Source organism: Spizellomyces punctatus, assembly GCF_000182565.1.
Source record: "Spizellomyces punctatus DAOM BR117 chromosome Unknown supercont1.7, whole genome shotgun sequence".
Taxonomy (NCBI): domain Eukaryota; kingdom Fungi; phylum Chytridiomycota; class Chytridiomycetes; order Spizellomycetales; family Spizellomycetaceae; genus Spizellomyces; species Spizellomyces punctatus.
In genome coordinates this window covers 1,428,356-1,445,161 of record NW_015971543.1, presented here as the reverse complement: position 1 = coordinate 1,445,161, position 16,806 = coordinate 1,428,356, and the positions used below count along the sequence as shown (strand labels likewise).

At 46.6% G+C, this 16,806-nt stretch overlaps 6 protein-coding genes across 7 annotated transcripts; 2 read left to right on the top strand and 4 right to left on the bottom strand.

Moving 5' to 3' along the window:
- Positions 1-171: 171 nt before the first annotated feature.
- Positions 172-551, bottom strand: SPPG_04875 (histone H4; the record flags this gene model as incomplete). Its single annotated transcript, XM_016753113.1, has 2 exons — positions 172-399; positions 468-551. 2 exons carry the CDS (start codon positions 549-551, stop codon positions 172-174), a joined length of 312 nt encoding a protein of 103 aa, XP_016608606.1.
- A 1,136-nt stretch (positions 552-1,687) lies between these two features.
- On the top strand, positions 1,688-3,574 carry SPPG_04874 (uncharacterized protein). The gene is made up of 4 exons (XM_016753112.1): positions 1,688-2,258; positions 2,323-2,513; positions 2,577-2,669; positions 2,738-3,574. The coding sequence occupies exons 1-4, from the start codon at positions 2,014-2,016 to the stop codon at positions 3,310-3,312; spliced, it is 1,104 nt and encodes a 367-aa protein (XP_016608605.1). The 5' UTR covers positions 1,688-2,013; the 3' UTR covers positions 3,313-3,574.
- Positions 3,575-4,223: 649 nt separating this feature from the next.
- SPPG_04873 (calcium-translocating P-type ATPase, PMCA-type) lies at positions 4,224-9,119 on the top strand. Its single transcript, XM_016753111.1, has 15 exons — positions 4,224-4,484; positions 4,537-4,606; positions 4,671-4,733; positions 4,798-4,822; positions 4,891-4,964; positions 5,028-5,336; positions 5,409-5,440; positions 5,514-5,623; positions 5,699-5,935; positions 6,009-7,362; positions 7,425-7,507; positions 7,571-7,713; positions 7,783-7,850; positions 7,908-8,672; positions 8,737-9,119. The coding sequence occupies exons 1-15, from the start codon at positions 4,251-4,253 to the stop codon at positions 8,947-8,949; spliced, it is 3,780 nt and encodes a 1,259-aa protein (XP_016608604.1). The 5' UTR covers positions 4,224-4,250; the 3' UTR covers positions 8,950-9,119.
- On the bottom strand, positions 9,013-11,758 carry SPPG_04872 (uncharacterized protein). Its single transcript, XM_016753110.1, has 5 exons — positions 11,064-11,758; positions 10,952-10,986; positions 10,555-10,888; positions 10,127-10,489; positions 9,013-10,050 (listed from the first exon to the last, which is right to left on the bottom strand). The coding sequence occupies exons 1-5, from the start codon at positions 11,175-11,177 to the stop codon at positions 9,316-9,318; spliced, it is 1,581 nt and encodes a 526-aa protein (XP_016608603.1). The 5' UTR covers positions 11,178-11,758; the 3' UTR covers positions 9,013-9,315.
- Positions 11,759-13,501: 1,743 nt separating this feature from the next.
- Positions 13,502-14,776, bottom strand: SPPG_04871 (the record flags this gene model as incomplete). Of its 2 annotated transcripts, XM_016753108.1 has the most annotated exons (4): positions 13,600-13,621; positions 13,687-13,754; positions 13,817-14,295; positions 14,360-14,622. In XM_016753108.1, the coding sequence occupies 4 exons, from the start codon at positions 14,620-14,622 to the stop codon at positions 13,613-13,615; spliced, it is 819 nt and encodes a 272-aa protein (XP_016608601.1). In that variant the 3' UTR covers positions 13,600-13,612. The 2 variants fall into 2 exon arrangements, with proteins under 2 accessions (XP_016608602.1, XP_016608601.1); XM_016753109.1 differs by having other exon boundaries at positions 13,502-13,754; positions 14,360-14,776.
- Positions 14,777-14,923: 147 nt separating this feature from the next.
- Positions 14,924-15,547, bottom strand: SPPG_04870 (uncharacterized protein). The gene has a single exon (XM_016753107.1). It carries the CDS (start codon positions 15,362-15,364, stop codon positions 14,969-14,971), a length of 396 nt encoding a protein of 131 aa, XP_016608600.1. The 5' UTR covers positions 15,365-15,547; the 3' UTR covers positions 14,924-14,968.
- Positions 15,548-16,806: the final 1,259 nt, after the last annotated feature.

Below are 16,806 nucleotides of genomic sequence, written 5' to 3'. Positions count from 1 at the left end.
TTGATGTGGTGTTGCATGGTTTGTATTTACAAAAGGTATCAATTTATACAATAAGATGCTCAAAGTGTGTTGACAAAAAGAAACACAGGCTTCAAAAGTGTTGACAAAACACAGGCTCCCACCGAGCCACAAAGCCAAAATGCATACGCCGAGCGAAGATAATCAACTTGCTTATCCACCGAAACCGTAGAGGGTGCGACCCTGGCGTTTCAAAGCATAGACAACGTCTAGAGATGTGACGGTCTTACGCTTCGCGTGTTCGGTGTAGGTAACGGCATCACGAATCACATTTTCGAGGAACACCTTGAGGACGGAACGAGTCTCTTCGTAGATGAGACCAGAAATACGTTTGACACCACCACGACGTGCGAGACGGCGAATGGCTGGTTTGGTGATACCCTAGAGTGATAGGAGAGGACAGTGTTAAGCAAGAGTCATACAGCCAAGCAGTAACGTCGTTCACAAACCTGAATATTGTCACGAAGAATCTTGCGATGGCGCTTGGCACCTCCCTTTCCTAGTCCCTTTCCGCCCTTACCGCGTCCAGACATGGTGCTGAGTGTGTCGTGTGTTCGGTGTTGGAAAAAAGTAGTTTGTTGGCAAAGAGTCAACCGAGGACTTTGCGCAAGGTGTTCTGAATAGTGGGGTCGTGTCTTGAAGCGTGTCGATGACCAGCTGGTACAGAAGAGCGGAGGGGACCCAGCGACCGCCCCCTTTTATATTCGCGGGTTGCGTAAATTAAAACCGCTTCTGGTTCCAATGGTTTAATTATGCCTAATACGGACTAATTACGATCACGTGCAAAATGCACCATTTGCCTTTTTAAGTTATATGACCAGTTGGGGATATGGTAATCGGAAATTAGAATCTCCGCAATGAACTTTGGTTAAACTCTGTCTCAAGATGTGGATGGAAGCCATACATCAGGTGTACACTACTACTCTGTTATCTTATCCCCTGGTGCGCAGCTCTTGCGATAAGGCCACAGGTGGTGTGTCGACCAGAGTAATGCCATAACTTGCATGCTCTCCTCTCCACTTGGAGGCACTGCAACTTCCTCTTCGCACTGCACTGACAAGCCCACCTGACTTGCATGTCTCACGACTACGGAGCATGGGAGCTGTGAGAGAGAGCCACACTTACGGGAGGCAAAGGAGCCTGTCCACGAGACAAAGTGACAGGGAAGGACAGATTTTTCTTTTCGTTTTGCAAATTTGTCAGTAGCGTAACACACGTGTCCAACTTCCTCTGCCGTACCAATGGTACCAGCCAGAACTTTGTTTTTTGCGTCTTTCATTGCCAAAGAAGAGACTTTCCTTCTGTGCAGTACTGGTGTATTGCTCGTTTGCCTGCCTGCCAACGCCCCAGATGTGCGCAGATCGGGCACCTCCTTTTGTTAAACCACAGTTGAACAGTAAAAGGAAAAACGATGAGACCTCCCATGGGGACATGCTGGCAGACTTGGATGGTGCAATGCTTTGCTTGAAGTATAACATTTATCAATGCAAGAAATGTGCGACAATTTGGAAAGAAAGGGTAAATGATGACAATGTTGATGATGTCTGGTGACAATTGTCACTTTGCAACTTATGTTGCCAGCAATTTAAACACCCACGCCATTTGTCGATTTAATCAAATTGGGTTTTTCAAGCCTCTCGATGGCCACTAACGTTGTGTACGGAAAGTCAAAGGCAAAAACAGGCAAAAAAAAAATCAGACGCTAACAGACAAAAAAAAAGACTTGCTTTCGGCTTCCCCCCACCAGGCTCGTCTTCCGTTTGCCGTCGTCGTTTTACTTTCCGTGTCGATGGCCTTGTTAACGACGTTGAACGAGTAGTGCTTGTTCGAGCTACCGTCCGTCCATTTCGCTACTTGAGCGTCCCTCCTAGCCCTTCCAATTGAGCGTCTCGCCCTATGGGACGTTGACCTTGCGCGCGACTAGAATCAAAATATCACGGGAATCATCTTCGCAACTCGGTCCTTTTCTATTGCCACCGTTCAAGTAATTTCACTATGGAGGTCAAAAACATTGTCCTCCTCGCCCTCTACGCCATCTCCGCCCTCGCTGCCTTTGAACTCATCCTCATATATACACGTGTCAAAAAGAACATTACTCTACGAGTCTTTGCAGGACTTTACATCGTGTTTGCGCTGGTAATCTTCATTGGGATGGGCATTACAAAAGGGGAAATCAAGGATTTGGATCCCGAAGTGTGTAGAGTGCAGGCACTCGTACTGTTGTACCTGTTGAGTATGCTGTAAGTATGAGGAAGAAGCGTGTTGAGGCGACACTGAGCTTGACCACTATTTCTTCTTATACAGTTATGTCCTCAATTTTTTTCTCACCTTCAACGTGTGGAGTGCGGTATGCACGAGCAAATTTCGAGACCAGGAACGCCGACGGTTCGGCTGGTTCCTTCTTTCGTCGTTGGTTTTGTCATTGATACCCACCATTGTGGTCGGTATCATGAACAGTCAAAAACCAAAAGGAATTGGCTTTGGTCCACATGCTGGTAAGATCGCGCCTTCAATCTCATTCTGAAAGACGTAAATAAACGGCTGACGCATCCTATTAGTATACTGCACATATCAATTTCCCATCAATGGCTACGCGTACGGCCCACTACCCTTCAATTCCCTGTTCGTCGTAGCGACCTTGTTCATGATCGGTATGTACATGATCACCCTTGTAGCTTCACATGTACTGGCCTCTCAAGCTCCTTGTCGTACGTTCTAGTTCATGCAGGTGTCCAGCTCCTGATTTACCGACAACGTATTGACACCGACGCCGAACGAGCGACATCATCCCAGAGCAAGGGATTTTCGAACAGTAACAACAGTAGCGCAACGACCCGGATATCACTGGGAATGTGTTACCGATTCGGAATGTGGGGGATAGTCTTTTTGACCATCATGGTGTGCGCCAACTTTAGGCAGATCCGCGCTGTCATTCGACAAGAATATTCAGAGAGTGACAAGGAAGCTGGCGTTAGAGAATACGCTGGGGCGATTGTCGGAATCTGTTCTTGGCTCGTATTTGGAACCGGCCGAGCAGCTTGGACAGCGAGTACGCCCTACGTAATCTACAGCCGGTTGCGAAGCAAAAGCGACACGCGAACCGTTGATGATGGGTATGACCTCCGAGGATACTATGAAGGAACTTTGTCGCGCCAAAGCTCGCCCGTTCCCGTAAGCTACGGAAAAAATGGATATGCGACAAGCTATGGTGCAACGACAGCAAATGTCGGTGGATCTGCCAATTATGGAAATCCATATAGCGGGAGTCAAGGCCCGTATAGTGGTTATAGTTGAGTTGCCATGTGTTTTTTTCTTGTTTTGGGGGTCCTTCTATGGTAGCTCGTTATATAGCATACAATTTTCTAGATAGATTTTCTGGCATTTTTCTTTTTCTCCAAGAAGGAGTTTCCTTTAGATGAGATGTAATTTGAGACTGACGCTACTTTGGAATAACGTCTGCCCTGCATTCTATGCAATATTACCCAATATCCAGAGTCATTCTGGACGTGAGGCCAGCGGAGCTCACAATAAGGACAACCGAGGCGCCCACATCTTTGACAGCTACAACGTTTTCGCCGCCCGGCAAAGCAATTCGTCCGACATGCGGATGACTTGAATGAAGTGTGCAGAGTGACTACCCTCACCCGTCACCTGTTCCAAACGTTTGCCTTCCAAAAAGGGATATTGAGTCTGGTTAGCGTCGGAATGACCAGTGCGATATGGGTTTGGGTTAATGGTGTCAGATAATTACTACGGCCAGCATTTTCCACTGCCACATCTGACCGCCCACTCACATATTCACATATTGACAATTGCCATGCAGAATGCTGAGATTTAGCTCCGGGTGTTTAGCCTGCACAGCGCCGTTTTGTATCATGTCATTATTGCCTCCTTGTCGACTCTGAACATCCCACCTCAAGGTAGCTCCGCAGCGCTGCGTACTTTTTGGTCTCAGTTCCTCGATAGCATAGTTGGGAATTGGGTCTGTATTTCCATATGGTGAATTGCTGGGCCGATAACCCGGAAAGCGGTTGGAGAGTCGGAAAAGTGCCGAAGTTATGGAAGGTTAATTGCTCATCTACTTAATGAATCCAAATTAGGGTATATTGTAATTTCGATCCTGCATTGTAAACTCTAAAAACCAAGTGACGTAATAAGCGTGAAGCCACGCTCCGCTCTTCCTCTGAACAGTTTCTTGTCCAAAGTTTCCTTTGTCCTATGCTTCCACCATCATGGCACGCCCACGAAGCAGCGACTACCATCCCGTCCGGACCTCCTCTGACTCGAACGATCAGTCATCTGGTATAACAGACAAACTCGCTGCTGTATTTGAAGACCACAAGAATCAGGCGCTTCTTGATGACTTGGGAGGAGTTGATGGGGTTTTGGAGAGCTTGAAAGTGGATCCTGATAAGGGATTGGACAAGAAGGATGAAAAGTCGCGGAAAGAAGAATATGGCGAGAATGTATGTAGCCGTCATTTCATATTTGAAACACTGGGATTGACATAGTGTATAGGTACTTCCAGAAGCGAAATCAAAACCATTTTGTAAGCTCATGTGGGAGGCATTGTCCGATAAGACTTTGAGTAGGTGTACTCGAATCGCTTCTCTCCGAACCTTCCAAACATGTTTACATTGACATTTTCGCAGTTCTTTTGAGCATAGCGGCACTCATTTCACTGGGGATTGGTATATGGGAGGATTATTTTTCTGGTTGGTGAATTGTGCCGCCCAATGTTGTTCTCGGTTGATTCGCCATTGACTGTCTACATTGTAGGACTACATGATCCAGAGGAGCCTCGGTGGGTATACGGGGCCCTTTTCGCTTCCTATGGAACGACCCCAAGTATTAACTTTCGGAATCTGTTAGCGTTGGATGGGTCGATGGAGCGGGAATCCTGGTCGCGGTCTTGGTCGTGGTCTTGACAAACTCTGTGAACGATTGTACGTGAGATATGGAAAGAGCTATTGTTGGGATGCGCACTGACCAAAGTATTCGTCATTAAGACCAAAAAGAACGCCAATTCCGGAAACTGAACGCAAAAAAGAGTGATCGGAAAGTCAAAGTCCTTCGATCCGGCAAGGAAGTGACGATTCCAAGCACCTCATTAGTTGTTGGGGACATTTACCTTCTCGATTCTGGTGAAATCCTAGCCGCAGATTGTCTCCTGGTCCGTGGATCGGAGCTCAAAGTGGACGAATCAAGTTCTACGGGGGAGAGTGAGAGTACTCAGAAGAAGATCGGTGAGGATGTCGTCTTGTTGAGTGGTAGTAGGATCCAGGAGGGAATGGGGAGAGGAGTCGTCTGTTGCGTCGGTAGGTTGCTACGTGTGTTGGCCTACAAATGAGAATGTTGACATGGTTTCTGGCGGGTTTGCGAACATTCAGGGCAAAAATCGGTCATGGGTAGTGCTATGATGGTACGTGATGCAAGGTCGTTTGGAGTTTACACCTGCGAGACCTGCTCACGCAGCGATGATGGTAATTCACCAGTCAATTCGCGACGATGATGCAAATGCTGCTACACCGCTTCAAGAAAAGCTACAGGCTTTGGCAGAGCGCATCGCCAAATTCGGCATCGCAGCAGCAATCCTAATGCTCATGTGAGGATCAATACTTTTGTCATTTGATCATTGAAAATTGGGTCGCATCGACTGACCACATTTGCCCACCTACAGCACTCTTTTGATAAAGTATTTCGTCACGCGGCAACATACACCACCCAGCCAGCGAGACAAGGACATCCCTCCCGCCGTTAACATTGTCAGCGCTATTGTGGCCATCGTGATCCAGAGTATAACGATTGTGGTCGTCGCTGTTCCGGAAGGTCTCCCTATGGCCGTAACCATTGCGTTGGCATATGCTACGACCAGAATGATGACGGATGGAAATTTAGTTAGAGTTCTTTCTGCTTGGTATGTTGAAATACGCTCACATTAAAACAATCACGGTTTAATCTTTCTCTGATATGCCTGCTCTCGTTTTTAGCGAGACGATGGGAAGCGCAACAACAATTTGCTCGGACAAGACTGGAACCCTTACTCAAAATGAGATGACCGTTGTCAGAGCGAAAATTGGGGGAGTGGAACTTTTACCCCCACGCAAACAGCAACGTCCTTCCGAAGATGACCATGATCAGCATGTCGAAACGAATGGAAGTCCAGAGTCTCCGACAAGCAGTGGCAGTGAAGGAGATGCAAATCAGCACCATAGCTCCCAACACCGTATTTCCCATTTCAAAGAACGATTAGGAGACGAACTATTGTCCTTAGTCACTGAGAGTATTTCAATCAACTCCACTGCATTCGAAGAGGAAGACGCTGATGATAACTCGGAGGGTACTAACAATGAACGAGATGGCGATACGCATTCATCCAATGACAATGCCCAAGGAGACCATCCAAAGGATACCAACAAATCCAAGAATTTAACATTTATAGGTTCGCGCACGGACGTTGCCCTCCTTCAACTGGCACGCGAACTTGGTACCGAGTACACAGAGGTGCGAGAAAAAGCAAACATCATCCACAAATATCCATTCAGTTCTCAAAAGAAATGCGAAGCTACCCTTATCAATCACGATGGTACCCAACGGCTGTACGTTAAAGGTGCCGCCGAATGTCTTTTGGGAGATTGTACGATGTACCTGGAAGCGCAGGGTGAAGCTCCGAAACCCTTGGACGAGGAAGCCAGAGAGAAATTCAGGAAAATTATGAGGAGGTACGCAGAGGATGCTCTGAGGATTATTTTACTGGCGTACAAAGATGTCAGCGGTAACCCGCCAAACGAAAAACCGAAACATTCCGGCAACAAAAAAGATGGAAAGGCGAACGAGAAGAAGAGCAATAAACCAGATGAAGAATCCGGAGAGACGAACAAGAAATTGAATACAAAAACGGATGATAAACCGGTGGAAAATGAAAATCGGAGACAAGAACCTGGAAAGGAAAGTAATAAAAAGCGAAAAAACAAGAAGCAAAAGTCCGTCAAGAGAAGCAGCGATGTGAAGGAAACAGAGAAAGAGGACGCGAATGGAGCAGTCACAACCAAAGATGAAGCTATCCAGACTGACGAAGAAATGGATGATAGCGACAACGAATCCAACAGCAAAAGGGAGAAGCCCATAACTAAAAAAGACCAAAGAAACGGCGAAAACCCTTCAGACGCTCAACCAAACCAACCGAAGACCCAGGGCAAGAGCACCGAACCCACTGAAGGCGACCAAGAAGCCGATATGAGTGACCTCGTTCTCATCGGATTCGTTGGGATCGAAGATCCTCTACGCGAAGGCGTGCTAGATGCCGTCAAAAAATGCCGGAAAGCAGGCGTTATTGTCCGGATGGTTAGTCACGTCCCACATAGTATGCCACAAAGTCCGTTGCCTCATGTCAATGTCTTGTTTAGGTGACGGGTGACAATCTTGTAACGGCCCAAGCTATTGCACGCAAATGCGGTATATACACTCGTGGCGGGTTATGCATCGAAGGGTAGGTTAACATTTTGCTTTGGTTACGGGAATCGCTTTATGTTTCTGACATTTTTCTTTACAGTCATGACTTTCGGGAGCTGTCCGACGACAAAATGCAGGCGCTCATCCCAAAGCTTCAAGTCCTGGCTCGGTCATCACCTACGGATAAGAGACTGTTAGTAGAGTGGTTGAAGAAAATGGGTCAAGTGGTAGCTGTGACTGGTGGTACGTTGTGACATTAGCTTCGGCTTGTTACCAGTGTATTCTTACATGTTTGCAATGATCTTGATGTAGACGGGACGAACGATGCACCTGCCCTGCATTTGGCGGATGTAGGATTCAGTATGGGAAGCGGGACAGAGGTATATATCAACGTTTTGCTCTTTCTGGACTCTTGTTTAATTTCTTCGCTATGATAGGTTGCAAAAGAAGCCTCGGATGTCGTCATGTTGGATGATTCCTTCATCTCAATCATCAAAGCTATCATGTGGGGCCGAGCCGTGAACGACGCTGTTCGCAAGTTCCTCCAATTTCAATTGACCGTAAACATCACTGCGGTCCTCTTGACGTTCATCTCCGCCCTTTTATCTTCTGAAAACACCGCTGTGCTCACCACTGTCCAACTTCTTTGGGTCAATCTCATCATGGATACATTTGCAGCCTTGGCATTGGCGACTGATCCCCCAACAGAAGAATCGCTCAACCGACGTCCCGATAAACGCACAGCCAGCTTGATAACCTTTCCCATGTATAAGATGATCATTGGGCAAGCTGTTGTGCAGATTATAGGATCACTCGGGCTGCTTCTCCTAGGTCCAAAACTCTTGGGATTGGACGTGGACGGAAACGATCACGACAAGGCGATTTTGCAAACGGTTTGCTTCAATGCATTTGTGTTCATGCAATTGTTTAATGAAATCAATTGTCGGGTGATCGATGGGCTGAGTAACGCACGGCGTCAAGGAAGGAGGCTTTCTTGGGTGTGGAAATTGTGGGACTCTTTTGCGGTGCCTTTTCGTGGGATTCTCAGAAATAAGTTCTTTGTGGGCGTCAATGTTGGCACCGTGTTGGGACAGGTCTTGATTGTCCAGTTTGGAGGGAAAGTGTTTAGTACGGTTCCATTACCAATCACACTATGGCTCTTCAGCGTCGCTTTCGGATCCATCTCTCTCATCGCTGGGCTGGTATGTTGATTCGGCTTGTCATTGTTTGTCAAAGAACAAAACTCATCTTGTTCACCCTCTACAGCTAATTCGTATCATACCTGACTGTTGCGGTGTCCCAAGATGGGAGCGAGAACGTACGGTTGTTAATCCGTGTTCCCAACAACGTATGGAATGGGACTGGGCAATAAAGGATGTGCGCATGTCCTTGCGGGTGTTCAAAGCGTTGCGGAGGGTTCGCAAAGACGATTTTGGGGGTTTGAAAGTGAACAAGCAGGCCGCTGGGCAAGAAGTCTGAGACTTAGGATAGGAGAGCATAACTGAACAATCGTTTCCATTTTTTGGTGTTATGCTACTTGAATTTACTGTATAGTTTTTCTTATTTGTGTTCATGTATTCTATATCTAAATCCAGAATAGACAACACGCCTGAGGAGGACAATCCTACTGGACATGCAGTCACACACTATTATTGGTAAACAAGTAATGTGCATAAAACTGTCGACGACGTCTAATTACCAACTACAGCAAAACAAGAAACGATAAACAAACATCAAGTCGCCCGCAACCTGACATGGTAGTCTGTTGCTCGACTTCCTCCCTCCCTCTCTATTCTACAGGTCCATTCAAGCTTTCAAAATTTACACAAGACGCTCTATCAATTATCACCATCCGTCAGGTTTGGTATATCGCCCACCGGGTCCAGTGCTATCCCCAGATACACGGGTATCTATATCGACAGGTGCTGGATACTGCAATCTATCCGTTAGTATCGACGGTGCACCTCGTGGGGGAGCTATGGGATCTAAACGCAAAATGGGTCGTGACGATGGGAGGTTCAGATGTGTATCGGCGAATTCTACGCCGGGACGTGTGCGTTTGCTACTGATGATTGGGGTCGTGGATGTGGGAGTAGCGGGTGGGGATGGGGAGCGTGATTCTACGGTACTAGATAGATTGAACGAGGCTTCTGAGCTTGTCCGCGTGCGCTTTCCGGCCTCCTCGATAGGAGCTGTTTGGCTTGGTTGGCGAGTTACTGGGTAGGTTGATCCGGACTTTGCTCCGTCTTTTCCATCGCTGACAGACATTTCAAAATCGGTACCACTGGACAACGATGTGGCCCGTGACATAGGTCTCGCGAATCCCAGATATTCCCTCCACTCCCGCATAATTTGAGGAGATATAAGAACGAGTGAATTGAATACTCCAATGAGGATACCAATGCTAACTCCAAAGGCCGCTCCGCCCAAGCCTGGAACGTAAGGTGCTGCAATGCTTTGGCACTTTGCCGGTCCCTCCGTTGAGTTCACTTGTAGGATACAGAACACCCATGCCCGAATCCAGGGAGTTTCACTCGTGACATGATTTTTGATCTTGTCATAGTTGGTGCGGTAGACGATCTAGTGATTGTTAAACAGTCTCCGTTAGGAACAAACGATCAAAAGCTGCGCGAAAAAAAAAGCAAGCAAAACTTACGAAAAATGCGAACCACGCCGCCTGAGACAGTGCAGTAAACGCTGCCGGTCGCCACTGCATTCGAATCTGCTTTCTCACCCACTTTTTCCAGTTTTTCTTTCCATCCGACACTCGCCGACTGACAGCAAACATCCAGCAGCCAGTGGCAATGTGGAGTAGTAGTATACCACCAACTGCAACGCTTTGTGGATAGAAAAATATCTGATTGACCACATCGGCTGAAACTGCACAGAGGAATCCAGGTTGAGCTTCAATGTCTCGTTGAATGACAGGAATGACAGCAAGGCCGACGGAAATCAAGATGATGGTAGAATAAACGAGGATTGAATAGCGTTCCAGAATTTTACTTCGCCAGACGACATTCTGGCGGTAGGGTGAGCCAACATGTTCGTTGATCATACACCAATGATCGCGCGCATTCAACTTACCACATGAAGGTTGATCATAATGGCCAGAGCAGCCCATAGACACATGTGCGTCCCCAAGACAAACATTGTTCCCTGCACAGCACACCTGGTGTTGTTATCCCAATTGGCATCTGTCAGTCCGTCGGCTGCACACTGGACGGTCTTTTTGGGATTGGGTAGAGCTATGAGAGATGAGCCCGTATACAGAGCCAATCCAATGTTGTTGATTAGGATGAGAAATCCTTGATACCGTCTTCGTCCCGGCAGGAGGATGTAGGTAGTGCAGATGAAGAGGGCACAGGCGAACGAGATGGCGAAAAAGACTTGGTACATTGTCATGATCGAATCCTGTTGCCTGTAACAAAGTTTTCATGTGAGCCTCGAGTCCAGTGTGCTCCTTTTTTCTAAGCGAGCTTACCCAGGAGGATAAAAGTAGTCCGCTTTCGGGCATGGCTACAAATATCAGGACAACTTTAGCAAAAACATATCCTCTGATTCCAAACAGCTACATTATGGCAAACCATACATACCAAGCAACATTTCCCTCCCGGCAAATCAAAGCAGCCTGGGTTCGCTGTTGATCCCACAAAGGTTGTAAAAGGATATGGGCACCGAAAGGCTGCGGTGCTGTTGCTTTGAGCCATAGCTGGTGGAGATGAGGGGCTATCGTAGACGACAAACGTCCATAAAGAAAACTTAAAAAGCACACTAAAAGCCCTCCAGAATGTAGAGTTTCGTGGGGGAAATGATGAGGTTCAGAGGAATAAAAAGAAAAATGGTCCAGTCTCTCAACTAGTGAAACAATTGCACAGCTTGCAACTCAAACAAAACCATTGGGAGTAATGTTACTTATGGTTTTTTTTTTTCTTAACAAGTCATATATTTCTCTTTTGTGGTGAGTTTCCCTTTTGCGGCACCGTTTGTCCCCCTTCTGTTCACTTTATTTTTTCTTCTTCAAAATCCCTTTGGAAGCGGAAGTGTGCCAGAAACGCACAGAAGGAAAAAAAAAAAAACAAGTCTAGCGGTTCAACGCGTTTTGCAAGATGATGAAGATCTCACACCTTTGGACAATTGTGTGTTCCATCAAAACTTTGTGGGACCTTTAAGAAATGACTATTTCGCCCGTTTATTTTGTGAACATAATCTGCATTAGGCAAGGTGGGGTGAAGAGTGATTTCTCCATCAGGTGAGCAAATGTTGATTTTTTGTCTTTTGGCTGTGCTTTTGGGCTGTTTGCTTTTGGGGGGAGAGACAGGAGAAGAAAAATGATTTGAGTAACTTGTGGCATTCCACAAAAAGCGGCTCCAATTCGAAAGTGGGCTTTTCAGTCGCATTTACCACGACGGGAATAAGAATCCAACAACAATTTACCTGGAATTTGGTCAGGCGAAATCAACGGAACCGGTCAAGACTAGCGATGGTGTAAGTCTTTTGCAAATGCATCTTTATATAAAGTTGCAAGGCAAAGGAACGATCAGTCACAAGAGCGGTGAGCCTCCCCTCCATGTCTCCATCGGAGCCAAGAGTTACCAGACAGTCATTCCTTTTCATAACGCTAAAAGATCCCTACAGAACGGTCCTCAAGCTTTGAAAAAAAAAAAAAAAAAACCGTGTGTCCAGGGGTTCTTGGTGGGGAAGTTGCATTCAATCAGCGCTACATCACACAATCCAAAAGAGATTTTACCTACAGTTGATTGGGCATGAACGAACCCTTGATGCAATGAATTCCAAGACATCCATATGGCGCCGCTCAGGTATCAGCAAGTAACTCTGCAATGTCAAAGCTATGCCATGAATTGTCACCAACGTATTGCCTCCTTTGCTGTACACCAAGACGGAAGCGTCGTGGTTCGAGCATCTACCAACAGGGCTGCAAGGGAAAAGATGATGAAACACACACAAGTCCGCTTTATCAGGTGATAGCTCGTCCATTTTATTGTAAACATTTGTGTCTGCAAACTCTAATAGCTAATACTATCACAACAAAATGTTGACCACGTACCTGCTTCAAAGAAAGAAAGACAAGAAACCATTAGTTACAAGGCAGAGTGAAAGTTTTATAAAACAATCCGAAACCATTCGCTTTGATCATTGATGAACCGAACGTTTTTTATTCACCATGATTTGGTCTGGCTTTGCAGACGTAAACGCACTAATCATTTCAAAGCGCCCAACCCAACATCCATCAGTTTTGACATTTGAGACACTTACCGTAAGCTATGGCAAGACATCTCGGAGGCACCAGTCGGCGAGTGATATCTAGGTGTCAACCTTTGAGCGAGAAGAATGACCTTATTAGTATCTCATAACAAAGAGAGTCGACAATTCGCCCAATACGCAAGGGTCAGCAAATAGACATTCGACATGATAAATGGTGCTTGTAAGACACCTTTCCGTCCGCCCGTCTATATGACTTCATCATTCCCCAATTCCTCCCATACAAAAAATATCAACTCACCAGTATCGCTTCGCTGAAAGGTATCACCTTTTCAACGCTCTAACGTACACAAAACAAACACGTTAGCCGACTGATACTCATATGCAAACATTCAAGCTCTAGGCTACGATTTCTCAGACAAGGCTGAAACTTTTCTAATGACTAATATCGACATGGGGCTTTCCGATCGTATAGGTCATCTTTTCCTCATGGAAATGGTAGCACAGGGCAGAAAACAGATGTGTGGACTTACCCAATGGTCTCAAGCGCAAAGTGTGCCCAGCAGATGGCGAGATCCACACAAAAGCAGGAGTCACATACTATCTCCAGTATCGTCATATCCGCCTAGAAAGGATCTGGATCGGGCGACATGGAAAGCATGGATGCTCTTGTATCCAACCAGTTCCGCTAGGAGGTAAAGACGACAAGTGAGCTACGATCGAAGATGGGCTCGTTTAAAAAGAAATAAAAGGTGTGGCGCAGCTACAATCACGTGATATGCTCCCGATCTCATGAACCAGCTCATGATCGGCATAATTCACAGCGAATTCAAGCCATGGGGGAGCTTATGTATGAGACATGAACAAACGCAGTAGTTTTACTAGTATGTAAGATCATTATTCTCTTATCGACACTATTGGCCTACGTGGACTATAGCATAACAACCGTATCAGGATCTAAGTACATGGCTAAACAGCTGCCTGTTGGTCTGTTACCTTCGACTTAATGTTCTTTGGTGGCCACAAAAAGAATTTACTCGTTTGCGCCCTATACAATTGATAGTCTATAGACATTGGATGAGTTCTTGGTTAAATATTCAAGTGCTATCAACCACGTCTCACATACCTTCGCGATCACCGTACTTTTCCGCCGCCGCTTGCTCGGACAGTTTTACCCCACTGACAAAGATAATCAAGCAGGCCACGAAAATCGGGGATATGATCGAGACCCACTGCCACCCTTCTTCAAATCCTCGTGCACAGAGGATAAACATTCCGATCCAGAGGAAGATCTCACCATTGTAGTTGGCATAGCGAGAGTAGCGCCATATGCCAGTACTAACAAAGTCTCTGGGGTGGCGGTTCTTGAATCGAAACTTTTGGGAATCCGCCACGACTTCAACGACGAATCCGTACACCCAAATTATAAGGCCAATAATATCAGAGGCACCAAAGGATCGTTGGCTTTTGCTAGGGTTTCCCAGAACAATGTAAACTGGAAAGGCGGTCATGAACACCCAAAATGCCTGCATGAACCACACGACTGAGAATTTGATCGGGTTATGTTTGAATTTTTCGAACCGCTTGTCCTCTGTTTTTGACACTCTAACGTGAAAAATGAACTTAGCATAAACATAGTTCTGACTATATAGAGTAATTCTGTACGCACCGAATCGCCAGAAAGGTTCCTAGTCGCAGGCACCACACGATCACCAGCACCGCAACCAAGATCTGCCTAGCCGACAAATCGTCCAGACTCTGCCCATCTCGTCGCCAGAGCAGTGCAGTGAGCGTGCATGCAAAGAAAGTCAATGCTCCAGACGCATCGTACAGCTTTTCTGTCTTTAGCGGGGCGGATATCAGGTAAAAGGCGAGCTGAATGGCATAGTCCAGAATGAGGACGGTGAGCAGAGTCTCTCCAGCGGGGCCCATAATAGCAATGAATATACAGAGGACGTCTGGTGGGGTGAACTCAATGAAAGGCGACAGCGGTCTGCTTGAAATAAGGTTGTTGATGTTAATGCGTCATGCTGCACTGGCGGACAAAAAGCCTCAAACGAACACGAAAGAGCGGAGAAACACGAAGGAGGGAGATCGACCGTTTGGGGATAAATTACACCATGACTGCGCCATACTGAGTATATTACATAACAGTCGGAAAGAGTTCAAAGGAATCGACATCAAGCAATACAAGCAGAATGACCTCAAGTATTCAGAAAGCCATGTACAGATTGGGAATTGCAATGTATGCAGTATAATCTCACAAAATGTTGTCTCCCTAAACCCTCCTGAAGCCGGGATCTGTCGCAATAGCATCTTTGGCTTTCTCCCGCAGTTCCTCGGTGGTCCTCCTCGCCTTGTTCGCTGTATCCTCAGCAGAGCGTTTAGTCTCATGCTTTGCCTTTTCGGCAGCTCGCTTTGCCTCCTCTTTGGCCTCATCAGGATTCTGTTCAACCTTTTTCGCCAGATGTTCGGTGGTTTCTGCTACTTTCTCGGCGGTACCGCCAACCGCGCCCTCTGTAGTAAACTGCTTTCCAATTGAACCGTCTTCTTTGAAGGCTTGTGCTGCATTTTTCACGGCTTCTGCAGCGGATTTGATGGGATGCTTTAAAGGATTTTTGTTGAAGGCAAGAGAGGTTGTCGTGAAGCGGCGGATCGATGTTAGAGAAGCCATGGCGTGAGTATGGAGTGATTGAAAGCTGAGATTCTGGTGGTATCAAGAATTCTTTGCGCTGCTCTGTGTGAATATGGACGAAGGGAATCAGCTTGTAGGTAGTTTTTACGCAGGCCTCTCTGTACATGAACCATGACGCGATTATTCAGTTTTGAGAGACCAAAGTTTTTACGTAAAACAAGCCCATCTTATCCACAAAATCATCACTGGCAGGTTTGCGTATGTCACCTATCCTTTGTAGGTTGACTGCAGTTGTGCCGTTGACCACGGACTGCCATGGACTGCCATGGAAGTCGCTAGATGCTATTGTAAAAGGAATTAACCCAAGCTGTCACATTCAGCGGATTGTGGAAAATAAAGCTCCAGGTACTCAACCGAGGAGAAGGATACTTGAAAGGCCACTGAGCACAATACCTGCCTGCTAACCGATCACACATCCCTTATTCTTGGAGAAAATGTCGAACCATGGTTGTTTGTCAGAAGAACAAGAACCTTGTGGTTTGATGGCTTGACCCAACTGTAATAAGGTTGACACGTTTTCATCAGCGGTCCCTCCTTGTGCGATACATGGCAACAAGCGTTTTGACAGCCTTACGCTTCCTGCTACATCTTTCCTGTCGTTATCTGCAGTAGGTTGCCCCGGTGCCCACACTGGCATCTATACAGATCGCGTGTATATTAATATTTGTCCGTTGTCAACTGTCGCTACATGTACTATAGACGTCCAGCCATATTTGTTCCCAGTTCACTGCCTCAACCAACGGTACGAAATCGCGCGGGAGAGAAACCAAGAGCTGCGTCCTGGTAGGCCCGACATGAAGCGGACAGTCACGTAAGCCAATCTGAACTACCTTGTCGGCAATCGCAAAGCTCGATCGACCCAAAAAAACTGTCGCAAATGGGACACCATAACTTGTCATCTACTCCATCCCTTCCATTCCTACCACCAGAAATCCTCCTACAGATTATCCTAAACATTTCACATCCCATCACCCTGGGACATCTCGCGTTAACCAGTCGAAGAATATCACATTTGATCCGTTCCCCTCACACCAAAGCAAAATGGATCGCAACACATCCCGAGACACTCGGAAAAGTTGAACTATGGACGGTGGAAATTGGGATTCTTCATAATAGGTGGCCAGCATGTTGGCTTGACCAAACGACTTGTCGGATCCTGGCTAGCTACGTCGCCTCCAAAATTGTGCGAAAAGGAAAACCAGACAAAGGAAACCCAATATGGTGCCATGATGCTTTGGCCCTCCAATATCCCCCATCACCTATTCCATCACCACCCGTCTACCTTCCTGTAACTCTTCTCCGAATCGGATGGGCAACGTCAAAGTCGCCCTCCCCAGCAACCATCCGATCATCACCTGAGACAACCATAACAATCCTCCTGTGGTACATCACAGCACTCCGAAACCACCTCGAAACCGCCA

Excerpts from the sequence above, each read along its gene's own strand:
- SPPG_04873 (XM_016753111.1), top strand. The coding sequence starts at position 4,251 with ATGGCACGCCCACGAAGCAGCGACTACCATCCCGTCCGGACCTCCTCT. Across the intron at positions 4,607-4,670 it reads ATTGTCCGATAAGACTTTGA|TTCTTTTGAGCATAGCGGCA; the intron begins GTAGGTGTACTC and ends ACATTTTCGCAG. Across the intron at positions 4,823-4,890 it reads CATGATCCAGAGGAGCCTCG|CGTTGGATGGGTCGATGGAG; the intron begins GTGGGTATACGG and ends GGAATCTGTTAG.
- SPPG_04870 (XM_016753107.1), bottom strand. The coding sequence starts at position 15,364 with ATGGCTTCTCTAACATCGATCCGCCGCTTCACGACAACCTCTCTTGCC.
- SPPG_04872 (XM_016753110.1), bottom strand. The coding sequence starts at position 11,177 with ATGGCTCAAAGCAACAGCACCGCAGCCTTTCGGTGCCCATATCCTTTT. Across the intron at positions 10,490-10,554 it reads TTATGATCAACCTTCATGTG|AATGTCGTCTGGCGAAGTAA; the intron begins GTAAGTTGAATG and ends CCCTACCGCCAG. Across the intron at positions 10,051-10,126 it reads CGGCGTGGTTCGCATTTTTC|ATCGTCTACCGCACCAACTA; the intron begins GTAAGTTTTGCT and ends AACAATCACTAG.
- SPPG_04874 (XM_016753112.1), top strand. The coding sequence starts at position 2,014 with ATGGAGGTCAAAAACATTGTCCTCCTCGCCCTCTACGCCATCTCCGCC. Across the intron at positions 2,259-2,322 it reads TTGTACCTGTTGAGTATGCT|TTATGTCCTCAATTTTTTTC; the intron begins GTAAGTATGAGG and ends CTTCTTATACAG. Across the intron at positions 2,514-2,576 it reads TGGCTTTGGTCCACATGCTG|TATACTGCACATATCAATTT; the intron begins GTAAGATCGCGC and ends GCATCCTATTAG.